The sequence below is a fragment of the Lampetra planeri genome, unplaced genomic scaffold, assembly GCF_965212315.1.
Source record: "Lampetra planeri unplaced genomic scaffold, kcLamPlan1.2.h2 scaffold_840, whole genome shotgun sequence".
NCBI lineage: Eukaryota > Metazoa > Chordata > Hyperoartia > Petromyzontiformes > Petromyzontidae > Lampetra > Lampetra planeri.
The window spans coordinates 832-16,060 of record NW_027615662.1 but is presented as its reverse complement, the minus strand read 5'-3'; the positions used below and the strand labels follow the sequence as shown (position 1 = coordinate 16,060).

Here is a 15,229-nt window from a genome sequence, read left to right as displayed (position 1 = left end):
CACGTTCTGTGTGTTGCACCACGTCACGTTCTGTGTGTTGCATCACGTCACGTTCTGTGTGTTGCATCACGTCTCGTTCTGTGTGTTGCACCACGTCACGTTCTGTGTGTTGCACCACGTCACGTTCTGTGTGTTGCATCACGTCTCGTTCTGTGTGTTGCATCACGTCACGTTCTGTGTGTTGCATCACGTCACGTTCTGTGTGTTGCACCACGTCACGTTCTGTGTGTTGCATCACGTCACGTTCTGTGTGTTGCATCACGTCTCGTTCTGTGTGTTGCACCACGTCACGTTCTGTGTGTTGCACCACGTCACGTTCTGTGTGTTGCATCACGTCTCGTTCTGTGTGTTGCACCACGTCTCGTTCTGTGTGTTGCATCACGTCACGTTCTGTGTGTTGCATCACGTCTCGTTCTGTGTGTTGCATCACGTCACGTTCTGTGTGTTGCACCACGTCACGTTCTGTGTGTTGCATCACGTCACGTTCTGTGTGTTGCATCACGTCTCGTTCTGTGTGTTGCACCACGTCACGTTCTGTGTGTTGCACCACGTCACGTTCTGTGTGTTGCATCACGTCACGTTCTGTGTGTTGCACCACGTCACGTTCTGTGTGTTGCACCACGTCACGTTCTGTGTGTTGCATCACGTCTCGTTCTGTGTGTTGCACCACGTCTCGTTCTGTGTGTTGCACCACGTCACGTTCTGTGTGTTGCATCACGTCACGTTCTGTGTGTTGCATCACGTCTCGTTCCGTGTGTTGCATCACGTCACGTTCCGTGTGTTGCACCACGTCACGTTCTGTGTGTTGCACCACGTCACGTTCTGTGTGTTGCACCACGTCACGTTCTGTGTGTTGCACCACGTCACGTTCTGTGTGTTGCACCACGTCACGTTCTGTGTGTTGCACCACGTCACGTTTTGTGTGTTGCATCACGTCACGTTCTGTGTGTTGCACCACGTCACGTTCTGTGTGTTGCACCACGTCACGTTCTGTGTGTTGCACCACGTCACGTTCTGTGTGTTGCATCACGTCACGTTCCGTGTGTTGCATCACGTCACGTTCTGTGTGTTGCACCACGTCACGTTCTGTGTGTTGCATCACGTCACGTTCTGTGTGTTGCATCACGTCACGTTCTGTGTGTTGCACCACGTCACGTTCTGTGTGTTGCACCACGTCACGTTCTGTGTGTTGCACCACGTCACGTTCTGTGTGTTGCATCACGTCACGTTCCGTGTGTTGCATCACGTCACGTTCTGTGTGTTGCACCACGTCACGTTCTGTGTGTTGCACCACGTCACGTTCTGTGTGTTGCACCACGTCACGTTCTGTGTGTTGCATCACGTCACGTTCCGTGTGTTGCATCACGTCACGTTCTGTGTGTTGCACCACGTCACGTTCTGTGTGTTGCATCACGTCACGTTCCGTGTGTTGCACCACGTCTCGTTCTGTGTGTTGCACCACGTCACGTTCTGTGTGTTGCACCACGTCACGTTCTGTGTGTTGCATCACGTCACGTTCTGTGTGTTGCATCACGTCTCGTTCTGTGTGTTGCACCACGTCTCGTTCTGTGTGTTGCATCACGTCTCGTTCTGCGTGTTGCATCACGTCACGTTCTGTGTGTTGCACCACGTCTCGTTCTGTGTGTTGCACCACGTCACGTTCTGTGTGTTGCATCACGTCTCGTTCTGTGTGTTGCATCACGTCACGTTCTGTGTGTTGCATCACGTCTCGTTCTGCGTGTTGCACCACGTCACGTTCTGCGTGTTGCACCACGTCACGTTCTGTGTGTTGCATCACGTCTCGTTCTGCGTGTTGCATCACGTCTCGTTCTGCGTGTTGCATCACGTCACGTTCTGTGTGTTGCATCACGTCTCGTTCTGCGTGTTGCACCACGTCACGTTCTGCGTGTTGCACCACGTCACGTTCTGTGTGTTGCATCACGTCTCGTTCTGCGTGTTGCATCACGTCTCGTTCTGCGTGTTGCATCACGTCACGTTCTGCGTGTTGCATCACGTCTCGTTCTGCGTGTTGCACCACGTCTCGTTCTGCGTGTTGCATCACGTCACGTTCTGTGTGTTGCATCACGTCTCGTTCTGCGTGTTGCATCACGTCTCGTTCTGCGTGTTGCACCACGTCACGTTCTGCGTGTTGCACCACGTCACGTTCTGTGTGTTGCATCACGTCTCGTTCTGCGTGTTGCATCACGTCTCGTTCTGCGTGTTGCATCACGTCACGTTCTGCGTGTTGCATCACGTCTCGTTCTGCGTGTTGCACCACGTCTCGTTCTGCGTGTTGCATCACGTCTCGTTCTGCGTGTTGCACCACGTCTCGTTCTGCGTGTTGCATCACGTCTCGTTCTGCGTGTTGCATCACGTCTCGTTCTGCGTGTTGCACCACGTCTCGTTCTGTGTGTTGCATCACGTCACGTTCTGTGTGTTGCATCACGTCTCGTTCTGCGTGTTGCATCACGTCTCGTTCTGCGTGTTGCACCACGTCTCGTTCTGTGTGTTGCATCACGTCTCGTTCTGCGTGTTGCATCACGTCACGTTCTGTGTGTTGCATCACGTCTCGTTCTGCGTGTTGCATCACGTCTCGTTCTGTGTGTTGCATCACGTCTCGTTCTGTGTGTTGCATCACGTCTCGTTCTGTGTGTTGCACCACGTCACGTTCTGTGTGTTGCATCACGTCACGTTCTGTGTGTTGCATCACGTCACGTTCTGCGTGTTGCATCACGTCTCGTTCTGTGTGTTGCATCACGTCTCGTTCTGTGTGTTGCATCACGTCTCGTTCTGTGTGTTGCATCACGTCTCGTTCTGTGTGTTGCATCACGTCACGTTCTGTGTGTTGCATCACGTCTCGTTCTGTGTGTTGCATCACGTCACGTTCTGTGTGTTGCATCACGTCACGTTCTGCGTGTTGCATCACGTCTCGTTCTGTGTGTTGCATCACGTCACGTTCTGTGTGTTGCATCACGTCTCGTTCTGTGTGTTGCACCACGTCTCGTTCTGTGTGTTGCATCACGTCTCGTTCTGTGTGTTGCACCACGTCACGTTCTGTGTGTTGCATCACGTCTCGTTCTGTGTGTTGCATCACGTCTCGTTCTGTGTGTTGCACCACGTCACGTTCTGTGTGTTGCATCACGTCACGTTCTGTGTGTTGCACCACGTCACGTTCTGTGTGTTGCATCACGTCTCGTTCTGTGTGTTGCATCACGTCTCGTTCTGTGTGTTGCACCACGTCACGTTCTGTGTGTTGCATCACGTCTCGTTCTGTGTGTTGCATCACGTCTCGTTCTGTGTGTTGCACCACGTCACGTTCTGTGTGTTGCATCACGTCACGTTCTGTGTGTTGCACCACGTCACGTTCTGTGTGTTGCATCACGTCTCGTTCTGTGTGTTGCACCACGTCACGTTCTGTGTGTTGCATCACGTCTCGTTCTGTGTGTTGCATCACGTCTCGTTCTGTGTGTTGCACCACGTCTCGTTCTGTGTGTTGCACCACGTCACGTTCTGTGTGTTGCACCACGTCTCGTTCTGTGTGTTGCATCACGTCTCGTTCTGTGTGTTGCACCACGTCTCGTTCTGTGTGTTGCACCACGTCACGTTCCGTGTGTTGCACCACGTCTCGTTCTGTGTGTTGCATCACGTCACGTTCTGTGTGTTGCACCACGTCTCGTTCTGTGTGTTGCATCACGTCACGTTCTGTGTGTTGCACCACGTCTCGTTCTGTGTGTTGCACCACGTCTCGTTCTGTGTGTTGCATCACGTCACGTTCTGTGTGTTGCATCACGTCACGTTCTGTGTGTTGCATCACGTCACGTTCTGTGTGTTGCACCACGTCTCGTTCTGTGTGTTGCACCACGTCTCGTTCTGTGTGTTGCATCACGTCACGTTCTGTGTGTTGCACCACGTCACGTTCTGTGTGTTGCATCACGTCACGTTCCGTGTGTTGCATCACGTCTCGTTCTGTGTGTTGCACCACGTCTCGTTCTGTGTGTTGCACCACGTCTCGTTCTGTGTGTTGCACCACGTCTCGTTCTGTGTGTTGCACCACGTCTCGTTCTGTGTGTTGCATCACGTCACGTTCTGTGTGTTGCATCACGTCACGTTCTGTGTGTTGCATCACGTCACGTTCTGTGTGTTGCATCACGTCACGTTCTGTGTGTTGCATCACGTCACGTTCTGTGTGTTGCACCACGTCTCGTTCTGTGTGTTGCATCACGTCTCGTTCTGTGTGTTGCACCACGTCACGTTCTGTGTGTTGCACCACGTCTCGTTCTGTGTGTTGCATCACGTCACGTTCTGTGTGTTGCACCACGTCTCGTTCTGTGTGTTGCATCACGTCTCGTTCTGTGTGTTGCATCACGTCTCGTTCTGCGTGTTGCATCACGTCACGTTCTGTGTGTTGCATCACGTCACGTTCTGTGTGTTGCACCACGTCACGTTCTGCGTGTTGCATCACGTCACGTTCTGTGTGTTGCATCACGTCACGTTCCGTGTGTTGCACCACGTCACGTTCTGTGTGTTGCATCACGTCACGTTCTGTGTGTTGCATCACGTCACGTTCTGTGTGTTGCATCACGTCACGTTCCGTGTGTTGCACCACGTCACGTTCTGTGTGTTGCATCACGTCACGTTCTGCGTGTTGCATCACGTCACGTTCTGTGTGTTGCATCACGTCACGTTCTGTGTGTTGCATCACGTCACGTTCTGCGTGTTGCATCACGTCACGTTCTGTGTGTTGCATCACGTCACGTTCTGTGTGTTGCATCACGTCACGTTCTGTGTGTTGCACCACGTCACGTTCTGTGTGTTGCATCACGTCACGTTCTGTGTGTTGCACCACGTCACGTTCTGTGTGTTGCACCACGTCACGTTCTGTGTGTTGCACCACGTCACGTTCTGTGTGTTGCACCACGTCACGTTCTGTGTGTTGCATCACGTCACGTTCCGTGTGTTGCACCACGTCTCGTTCCGCGCGTCGCACCACGTCACGTTCTGTGTGTTGCATCACGTCACGTTCCGTGTGTTGCACCACGTCACGTTCCGTGTGTTGCACCACGTCACGTTCCGTGTGTTGCACCACGTCTCGTTCCGCGCGTCGCACCACGTCACGCCACGTCACGTTCCGTGCGTCTCGTTCCGCGCGTCACGTCTCAGGAGAAGGCGACGTTGGGCAGCGGAGGCGCCAGCTGCCGGCAAGCGCAGGCGTCGCTGGAGGGCTGCCTGCACGTCTACCTGTGGAGCCCCGACGTGGAGGCCGTGCTCGTCGCAATGTCCTGCTTCCGCCACTTGTGCGAGGAGGCGGAGGTCCGCTGCGGGGCAGAGGAGGTCTCCGTGCACCACGTGTTGCCCAACTACAACACCTGCATGGAGTTCGGATCGTCGGCAAACCTCGTGTCCACGGGTGAGGGGGCGCGGGGGGGGGGGGGGGGGAGAGACGCGGGGGGGGGGGGGGGAGAGACGGGGAGACGCGGGGAGACGCGGGGAGACGCGGGGGGAGAGACGGGGAGACGCGGGGGGAGAGAGACGGGGAGACGCGGGGAGACGCGGGGGGAGAGACGGGGAGACACTGGGGGAGAGACGGGGAGACGCGGGGAGACACGGGGGGAGAGACGGGGAGACGCGGGGAGACGCGGGGGGAGAGACAGGGAGATGCGGGGAGACGCGGGGAGACGCGGGGGGAGAGACGGGGAGACACTGGGGGAGAGACGGGGAGACGCGGGGAGACACGGGGGGAGAGACGGGGAGACGCGGGGAGACGCGGGGGGAGAGACAGGGAGATGCGGGGAGACGCGGGGAGACGCGGGGGGAGAGACGGGGAGACGCGGGGGGAGAGACAGGGATACGCAGGGAGACGCGGGGAGACACGGGGGGAGAGACGGGGAGACGCGGGGAGACACGGGGGGAGAGACGGGGAGACGCGGGGAGACGCGGGGAGACGCGGGGAGACGCGGGGAGAGACACGGGGAGAGACACGGGGAGAGACACGGGGAGAGACGGGGAGACGCGGGGAGACGCGGGGAGACGCGGGGAGACGCGGGGAGAGACACGGGGAGAGACACGGGGAGAGACACGGGGAGAGACGGGGAGACGCGGGGAGACGCGGGGAGACGCGGGGGGAGAGACGGGGAGACGCGGGGGGAGAGACGGGGAGACGCGGGGAGAGACACGGGGAGAGACACGGGGAGAGACACGGGGGGAGAGACGGGGAGACGCGGGGAGACGCGGGGAGACGCGGGGAGACGCGGGGAGACGCGGGGGGAGAGACGGGGAGACGCGGGGGGAGAGACGGGGAGACGCGGGGAGACGCGGGGGGAGAGACGGGGAGACACGGGGGGAGAGACGGGGAGACGCGGGGAGACACGGGGGGAGAGACGGGGAGACGCGGGGAGACGCGGGGAGACGCGGGGAGACGCGGGGAGAGACACGGGGAGAGACACGGGGAGAGACACGGGGAGAGACGGGGAGACGCGGGGAGACGCGGAGAGACACGGGGAGAGACACGGGGAGAGACGGGGAGACGCGGGGAGACGCGGGGAGACGCGGGGAGACGCGGGGGGAGAGACGGGGAGACGCGGGGGGAGAGACGGGGAGACACGGGGAGAGACACGGGGAGAGACACGGGGGGAGAGACGGGGAGACGCGGGGAGACGCGGGGAGACGCGGGGAGACGCGGGGAGACGCGGGGGGAGAGACGGGGAGACGCGGGGGGAGAGACGGGGAGACGCGGGGAGAGACACGGGGAGAGACACGGGGAGAGACACGGGGAGAGACGGGGGGAGACGCGGGGAGACGCGGAGAGAGAGACGGGGAGACGCGGGAAGAGAGGCGGGGAGACGCGGGGAGAGACACGGGGAGAGACGGGGGGAGACGCGGGGAGACGCGGGGGGAGACGCGGGGAGACGGGGGGAGACGCGGGGAGACGCGGGGAGACGCGGGGAGACGCGGAGAGAGAGACGGGGAGACGTGGGGAGACGCGGGGAGACGCGGGGAGACGCGGGGAGACGCGGGGGGAGAGACGGAGAGACGTGGGGAGACGCGGGGAGACGCGGGGAGACGCGGGGAGACGCGGGGGGAGAGACGGAGAGACGTGGGGAGACGCGGGGAGACGCGGGGAGACGCGGGGAGACGCGGGGAGACGCGGAGAGAGAGGCGGGGAGACGCGGGGAGACGCGGGGAGAGACGGGGGGAGACGCAGGGAGACGCGGGGGGAGACGCGGGGAGAGAGACGGGGAGACACGGAGAGACACGGGGAGAGAGACAGGGGGAGACGTGGGGGGAGAGACAGGGAGAGAGACACGGGGAGACACGGGGGGGGAGACGTGGAGGGAGACGTGGGGGGAGAGACGGAGAGACACGGGGAGAGAGACACGGGAGGAATGACACGGGGAGAGAGACACGGGGAGAGAGACACGGGGAGAGAGACACGGGGAGAGACACTTGGAGAGAGACACGGGGAGAGAGACACGGGGAGAGAGACACGGGGAGAGACACGGGGAGAGAGACACGGGGAGAGAGACACGGGGAGAGAGACACGGGGAGAGAGACACGGGGAGAGAGACACGGGGAGAGAGACACGGGGAGAGAGACACGGGGAGAGACACTTGGAGAGAGACACGGGGAGAGAGACACGGGGAGAGAGACACGGGGAGAGACACGGGGAGAGAGACACGGGGAGAGACACGGGGAGAGAGACACGGGGAGAGAGACACGGGGAGAGAGACATGGGGAGAGAGACATGGGGAGAGAGACACGGGGAGAGAGACACGGGGAGAGAGACACGGGGAGAGAGACACGGGGAGAGAGACACGGGGAGAGAGACGCGGGGGGAGACGGGGAGACGCGGGGAGAGACACGGGGGGAGAGACGCGGGGAGAGAGACGCGGGGAGAGAGACGCGGGGAGAGAGACGCGGGGAGAGAGACACGGGGAGAGACACGGGGAGAGAGACACGGGGAGAGACACTTGGAGAGAGACACGGGGAGAGAGACACGGGGAGAGAGACACGGGGAGAGACACGGGGAGAGAGACACGGGGAGAGACGGGGGGAGAGACACGGGGAGAGAGACACGGGGAGAGAGACACGGGGAGAGAGACACGGGGAGAGAGACACGGGGAGAGACACTTGGAGAGAGACACGGGGAGAGAGACACGGGGAGAGAGACACGGGGAGAGAGACGCGGGGAGAGAGACGCGGGGAGAGAGACGCGGGGGGAGACGCGGGGAGAGACACGGGGGGAGAGACGCGGGGAGAGAGACGCGGGGAGAGAGACGCGGGGAGAGAGACGCGGGGAGAGAGACGCGGGGGAAGACGGGGAGACGCGGGGAGAGACACGGGGGGAGAGATGGGGAGAGACGCGGGGGGACGCGGGGGGAGATGGGGAGACGCGGGGGGGGAGACGCGGGGAGAGAGACACGGTGGGAGAGACACGGGGAGAGAGACACGGGGGGAGAGAGTGGGTGGGTGAATGACTGGGTGAGTAGGTGGGTGAGTGGGTGGGTGGGTGAGTGGGTGGGTGGGTGAATGACTGGGTGAGTGGGTGAGTGGGTAGGTGAATGACTGGGTGAGTGGGTGGGTGAGTGGGTGGGTGAGTGGGTGGGTGGGTGAGTGGGTGGGTGAATGACTGGGTGAGTAGGTGGGTGAGTGGGTGGGTGGGTGGGTGAGTGGGTGGGTGGGTGAATGACTGGGTGAGTGGGTGAGTGGGTAGGTGAATGACTGGGTGAGTGGGTGGGTGAGTGGGTGGGTGAGTGGGTGGGTGGGTGAGTGGGTGGGTGAATGACTGGGTGAGTGGGTGAGTGGGTAGGTGAATGACTGGGTGAGTAGGTGGGTGAGTGGGTGGGTGGGTGGGTGAGTGGGTGGGTGGGTGAGTGGGTAGGTGAATGACTGAGTGAGTGGGTGGGTGAGTGGGTGGGTGGGTGAGTGGGTGGGTGGGTGAATGACTGGGTGAGTGGGTGAGTGGGTAGGTGAATGACTGAGTGAGTGGGTGGGTGAGTGGGTGGGTGGGTGGGTGAGTGGGTGGGTGGGTGAATGACTGGGTGAGTGGGTGAGTTGGTAGGTGAATGACTGGGTGAGTGGGTGGGTGAGTGGGTGGGTGGGTGGGTGAGTGGGTGGGTGAATGACTGGGTGAGTGGGTGGGTGAGTGGGTGGGTGGGTGAGTGGGTGAGTGGGTGAGTGGGTGGGTGAGTGGGTGAGTGGGTGAGTGGGTGGGTGAGTGGGTGAGTGGGTGGGTGAGTGGGTGAGTGGGTATTGGTGGTGGTGGTGGCCACCCACCCCCTCTGCTGGTTGCCTTCATAGGTGCTGCTACTCGCCACTACTAACAGCACTTTCCCCTGCAGTTTGTTAAAGGCTACGCGGGGGATCTTTGTCTTTGTTATTGTCAGGCCATGTTGCGCTGCAGAAGCGCGTGATGGCGCTGCTACGCAGAATCGAGCATCCAACGTCGGGGAACACAGAGGTGACACACACACACACAGACACACACACACACACAGACACACACACACACACACAGACACACACACACACAGACACACACACACACACACAGACACACACACACACAGACACACACACACACACAGACACACACACACACACACAGACACACACACACACAGACACACACACACACACACAGACACACACACACACACACAGACACACACACACACAGACACACACACACACACAGACACACACACAGACACACACACACAGACACACACACACACACAGACACACACACACACACAGACACACACACAGACACACACACACACACAGACACACACACAGACACACACACACACAGACACACACACACACACAGACACACACACACACACAGACACACACACACAGACACACACACACACAGACACACACACACACACACAGACACACACACACACAGACACACACACAGACACACACACACACACACAGACACACACACACACACAGACACACACACAGACACACACACACAGACACACACACACAGACACACACACACACAGACACACACACACACACAGACACACACACACACACAGACACACACACACACACAGACACACACACACACACAGACACACACACACACAGACACACACACAGACACACACAGAGCTGGTGATCGAGTGATCTGGTGAGTGAGCTGGTGAGTGATCTGGTGAGTGATCTGGTGAGTGAACTGGAGAGTGAGCTGGTGAGTGAGCTGGTGAGTGAGCTGGTGAGTGAACTGGTGAGTGAGTTGGTGAGTGAGCTGGTGAGTGAACTGGTGAGTGATCTGGTGAGTGAGCTGGTGAGTGAGCTGGTGAGTGAACTGGAGAGTGAGCTGGTGAGTGAGCTGGTGAGTGAGCTGGTGAGTGAACTGGTGAGTGAGTTGGTGAGTGAGCTGGTGAGTGAACTGGTGAGTGATCTGGTGAGTGAGCTGGTGAGTGAGCTGGTGAGTGAGCTGGTGAGTGAGCTGGTGAGCGAGCTGGTGAGCTGGTGAGCTGGTGATCTGGTGAGCGAGCTGGTGAGCTGGTGATCTGGTGAGTGAGCTGGTGAGTGAGCTGGTGAGTGAGCTGGTGAGTGAGCTGGTGAGCGAGCTGGTGAGCTGGTGAGCTGGTGATCTGGTGAGCGAGCTGGTGAGCTGTTGATCTGGTGAGTGATCTGGTGAGTGAGCTGGTGAGCGAGCTGGTGAGCTGGTGATCTGGTGAGTGATCTGGTGAGCGAGCTGGTGAGCTGGTGATCTGGTGAGTGATCTGGTGAGTGATCTGGTGAGCGAGCTGGTGAGCTGGTGATCTGGTGGGTGATCTGGTGAGTGATCTCGTGAGTGATCTGGTGAGCGAGCTGGTGAGCTGGTGATCTGGTGAGTGATCTGGTGATTGATCTGGTGAGTGAGCTGGTGAGCACTGACTCCCCTCCCCCCCCCTCGCCACGTAGGCGTGGGAGGAGACTCACCTCCGCTGGGAGCAAACCACCAAGCAGCTGCTCAACTATCCCAAGACGAAGGTGGAGGATGGACAGGTGAGTGCCGAGATGTTGACGACCTCGCCGGGTCTGCAGGAGGTCGTGGGTTCGATCACTGACCCTGTGAGATGTTGACCACCTCGCCTGGTCTGCAGGAGGTCGTGGGTTCGATCACTGACCTTGGGAGATGTTGACGACCTCGCCTGGTCTACAGGAGGTCGTGGGTTCGATCACTGACCCTGTGAGATGTTGACCACCTCGCCTGGTCTGCAGGAGGTCGTGGGTTCGATCACTGACCCTGGGAGATGTTGACGACCTCGCTTGGTCTACAGGAGGTCGTGGGCTCCATCACGAGCCCTGTGAGATGTTGACGACCTCGCCTGGTCTACAGGAGGTCGCGGGTTCCATCCCGGACCCTGTGAGATGTTGACTACCTCGCCTGTTCTGCAGGAGGTCGTGGGTTCGATCACTGACCCTGGGAGATGTTGACGACCTCACCTGGTCTACAGGAGGTCGTGGGTTCGATCCCGGACCCTGTGAGATGTTGACGACCTCGCCTGGTCTGCAGGAGGTCGTGGGTTCGATCCCGGACCCTGTGAGATGTTGACTACCTCGCCTGGTCTACAGGATGTCGTGGGTTCGATCCCGGACCCTGTGAGATGTTGACTACCTCGCCTGGTCTACAGGATGTCGTGGGTTCGATCCCGGACCCTGTGAGATGTTGACTACCTCGCCTGGTCTACAGGAGGTCGTGGGTTCGATCCCGGACCCTGTGAGATGTTGACGACCTCGCCTGGTCTACAGGAGGTCGTGGGTTCGATCCCGGATCTTGTGAGATGTTGACTACCTCACCTGGTCTACAGGAGGTCGTGGGTTCGATCCCGGACCTTGTGAGATGTTGACTACCTCGTCTGGTATGCGGAAGGTTGTGGGTTCCATCCCGGACCCTGTGAGATGTTGACGACCTCGCTTGGTCTGCAGGAGGTCGCGGGTTCGATCACTGACCCTGAGAGATGTTAACTACCTCGCCTGGTCTACAGGAGGTCGTGGGTTTGATCCCGGACCCTGCGAGATGTTGACGACCTCGCCTGGTCTGCAGGAGGTCGTGGGTTCGATCCCGGACCCTGAGAGATGTTGACGACCTCGCCTGGTCTACAGGAGGTCGTGGGTTCGATCCCGGACCCTGTGAGATGTTGACTAACTCGCCTGGTCTGCAGGAGGTCGTGGGTTCGATCCCGGACCCTGAGAGATGTTGACTACCTCGCCTGGTCTACAGGAGGTCGTGGGTTTGATCCCGGACCCTGCGAGATGTTGACGACCTCGCCTGGTCTACAGGAGGTCGTGGGTTCGATCCCGGACCCTGTGAGATGTTGACTAACTCGCCTGGTATACTGGAGGTCGTGGGTTCGATCCCGGACCCTGTGAGATGTTGACTACCTCGCCTGGTCTGCAGGAGGTCGCGGGTTTCATCCCGGACCCTGTGAGATGTTGATGACCTCGCCTGGTCTACAGGAGGACGTGGGTTCGATCCCGGACCCTGAGAGATGTTGACGACCTCGCCTGGTCTACAGGAGGTTGCGGGTTCCATCCCGGACCCTGTGAGATGTTGACTACCTCGCCTGGTCTACAGGAGGTCGTGGGTTCGATCCCGGACCCTGAGAGATGTTGACTACCTCGCCTGGTCTACAGGAGGTCGTGGGTTCCATCCTGACAATGGGGAGATGTTGACTACCTCGCCTGGTCTTCCGGAGGTCGTGGGTTCGATTAGCCTGTAAGATGTTGACTACCTCGCCTGGTCTACAGGAGGTCCACCGAAACCTCACCCCACTCCACCGAAACCTCACCGGACACCCCCGTCCGCCCCCCACCCCCCCCCCCCTCAGGTGTCCGAGTCCCTCCACCGGACGGTGGTCCGCCGGCGGATGTCCCACGCCAGCGGCGGCGGCGTCGGCGGCGGCGGCGGCGGCGTCGGCGGCGGTGCCGGGGGCGGTTCGCCGGACGCCGTGGACCCCGAGCTTCTGCAGGAGTGGATCAACACCACAGGCTTCCTCAGCGCCCTCGGTGGCGTCTGCCTCCAACCGCGAGGCCCCCACGGCGGCACCGGCGGCGGTTTCACCGGCTGCGGTGCTGGTGCCGGTGGTGCCGGTGGTGGTGCCGGAGCCTCGCTGGGCACTCACAGCCCGCCGATGGGAGGGGGCGGAGGCGCCGGCGAGAGGAAGAACTCGATGGCCGTGTCGGCGATGACGGCCGCCGGGTCTTCGGCTTCGGGCGGAGGAGGTGGCGGCGGTGCCGGTGCCGGGTCGGCCGTTGCCGTGGCCGCTGCCGGGAGCGGTGGTGGCGGTGGCGGCGGTGGTGGTGGTGGTGGTGGGGCGGTGGTGGCGGCGGTGTCTGGGGGGGGGGCGGTGGTGGCCGTGGCCGGCTTGGGGGCCGTGGCCGGGGCGGAGGCGGTGGCCGGGGCGGCGCTGCCGGCGTCTGCGGCCGCGATGGTGAGGGGGGTGGGGTGGGGGGTTGGGGGGTGAGTGAGTGGTCGAGCGAGTGAACGTGTGGGTGGGTGGGTGAGTGGGTGAGTGAGTGAGTGAGTGGGTGAGTGAGTGAGTGGGTGAGTGAGTGATTGATTGAACGAGTGAGTGAGTGGGTGAGTGAGCGATTGATTGAGTGAGTGAGTGATTGATTGAACGAGTGAGTGAGTGGGTGAGTGAGTGATTGATTGAACGAGTGAGTGAGTGAGTGGGTGAGTGAGTGATTGATTGAACGAGTGATTGAGTGGGTGAGTGAGTGATTGATTGAACGAGTGAATGAGTGAGTGAGTGGGTGAGTGAGTGATTGATTGAACGAGTGAGTGAGTGATTGAGTGAGCGATCGAGTGAGTGAGTGATTGAACGAGTGAGTGAGTGATTGAGTGAGCGATCGAGTGAGTAAGTGAGTGAGTGAGTGGGTGAGTGAGTGATTGATTGAACGAGTGAGTGAGTGGGTGAGTGAGTGATTGATTGAACGAGTGAGTAAGTGAGTGAGTGAGTGGGTGAGTGAGTGATTGAACGAGTGAGTGAGTGATTGAGTGAGCGATCGAGTGAGTAAGTGAGTGAGTGAGTGGGTGAGTGAGTGATTGATTGAACGAGTGAGTGAGTGGGTGAGTGAGTGATTGAACGAGTGAGTGAGTGGGTGAGTGAGTGATCGAGTGGGTGAGTGAGTGAGTGGGTGAGTGAGTGATTGATTGAATGAGTGAGTGAGTGATTGAACGAGTGAGTGAGTGGGTGAGTGAGTGATCGAGTGGGTGAGTAAGTGAACGAGTGATTGAGTGAGCGAGTGAGTGAGTGAGCGAGTGTGCGAGCGAGTGAGCAAGTGTGCGAGTGAGTGTGCGAGTGTGCGAGTGAGTGAGCGTGTGAGCGTGTGAGTGAGTGATTGAGTGAGTGAGTGAGTGGGTGGGTGAGTGAGTGATTGAGTGAGTGAGTGAGTGATTGAGTAAGTGAGCGAGTGAGTGAGTGTGCGAGTGTGCGAGCGAGTGTGCGAGCGAGTGTGCGAGCGAACGAGTGAGTGAGTGAGCGAGCGAGCGAACGAGTGAGCGGTGTGACGACCCTCCCCCCTCCCCCCCCGCCCCAGGGACCGTCCGACTGCCACTCGTCCGTGGTGCACGTCGGCCACCACTCTCCCCCCGTGGCCAAGTTCCTGTCGCACATCCTGCGGCTGATGGTTTGCACGCACGAGAAGGTGGGCCTGCATATCCGCTCCAACATCAAGGAGCTGGTGGGCCTGGAGTTGAGCCCGGCACTCTACCCCATCCTGTTCAGCCAGCTGAGGGCAAGCATCAGCAAGTTCTTTGATGGCCAGGGACAGGTGAGAGGGGTGGGTGAGTGTGGGTGGGTGAGTGTGGGTGGGTGAGTGTGGGTGGGTGAGAGGGCTGAGCGTGGTGAGTGTGATGAGCGTGGTGGGTGAGAGGGGTGAATGTGGTGGGCGAGAGGGGTGGGGTGGGTGAGTGTGGGTGGGGAGAGGGGTGAGCGTGGTGGGTGAGAGGGATGAGCGTGGAGGGTGAGCGTGGTGGGTGAGAGGGGTGAGGGTGAGTGTGGTGGGTGAGTGTGGTGGGTGAGTGTGGTGAGCTGGGTGGGTGAGTTGGTGGGTGAGAGGGGTGGGTGGGTGAGCGTGGTGAGTGAGAGGGGTGAGTTGGTGGGTGGGTGAGTGGGTGGGTGTGAGTGTGGGTTGTGTGTGTGCCCTCTGGAGGCTACCTGGGGGACTTACCTCTTTACCATCTCGTCCCCCTCCCATACCACTCACC

General features: G+C 59.8%; 1 protein-coding gene across 1 annotated transcript in view; it reads left to right on the top strand.

The window, feature by feature from the left end:
- LOC144742061 (neurofibromin-like) overlaps positions 1-14,802 on the top strand; it is a gene marked incomplete at its 3' end in the record, with an annotated part of 29,963 nt that extends 15,161 nt beyond the window's left edge. Inside the window, exons 5-9 of the mRNA XM_078624563.1 lie at positions 5,161-5,407; positions 9,384-9,457; positions 10,936-11,019; positions 12,846-13,448; positions 14,560-14,802. Of these exons, the coding sequence (XP_078480689.1) occupies positions 5,161-5,407; positions 9,384-9,457; positions 10,936-11,019; positions 12,846-13,448; positions 14,560-14,802 (1,251 nt within the window). The remainder of the gene's footprint in view (positions 1-5,160; positions 5,408-9,383; positions 9,458-10,935; positions 11,020-12,845; positions 13,449-14,559) is intronic.
- Positions 14,803-15,229: the final 427 nt, after the last annotated feature.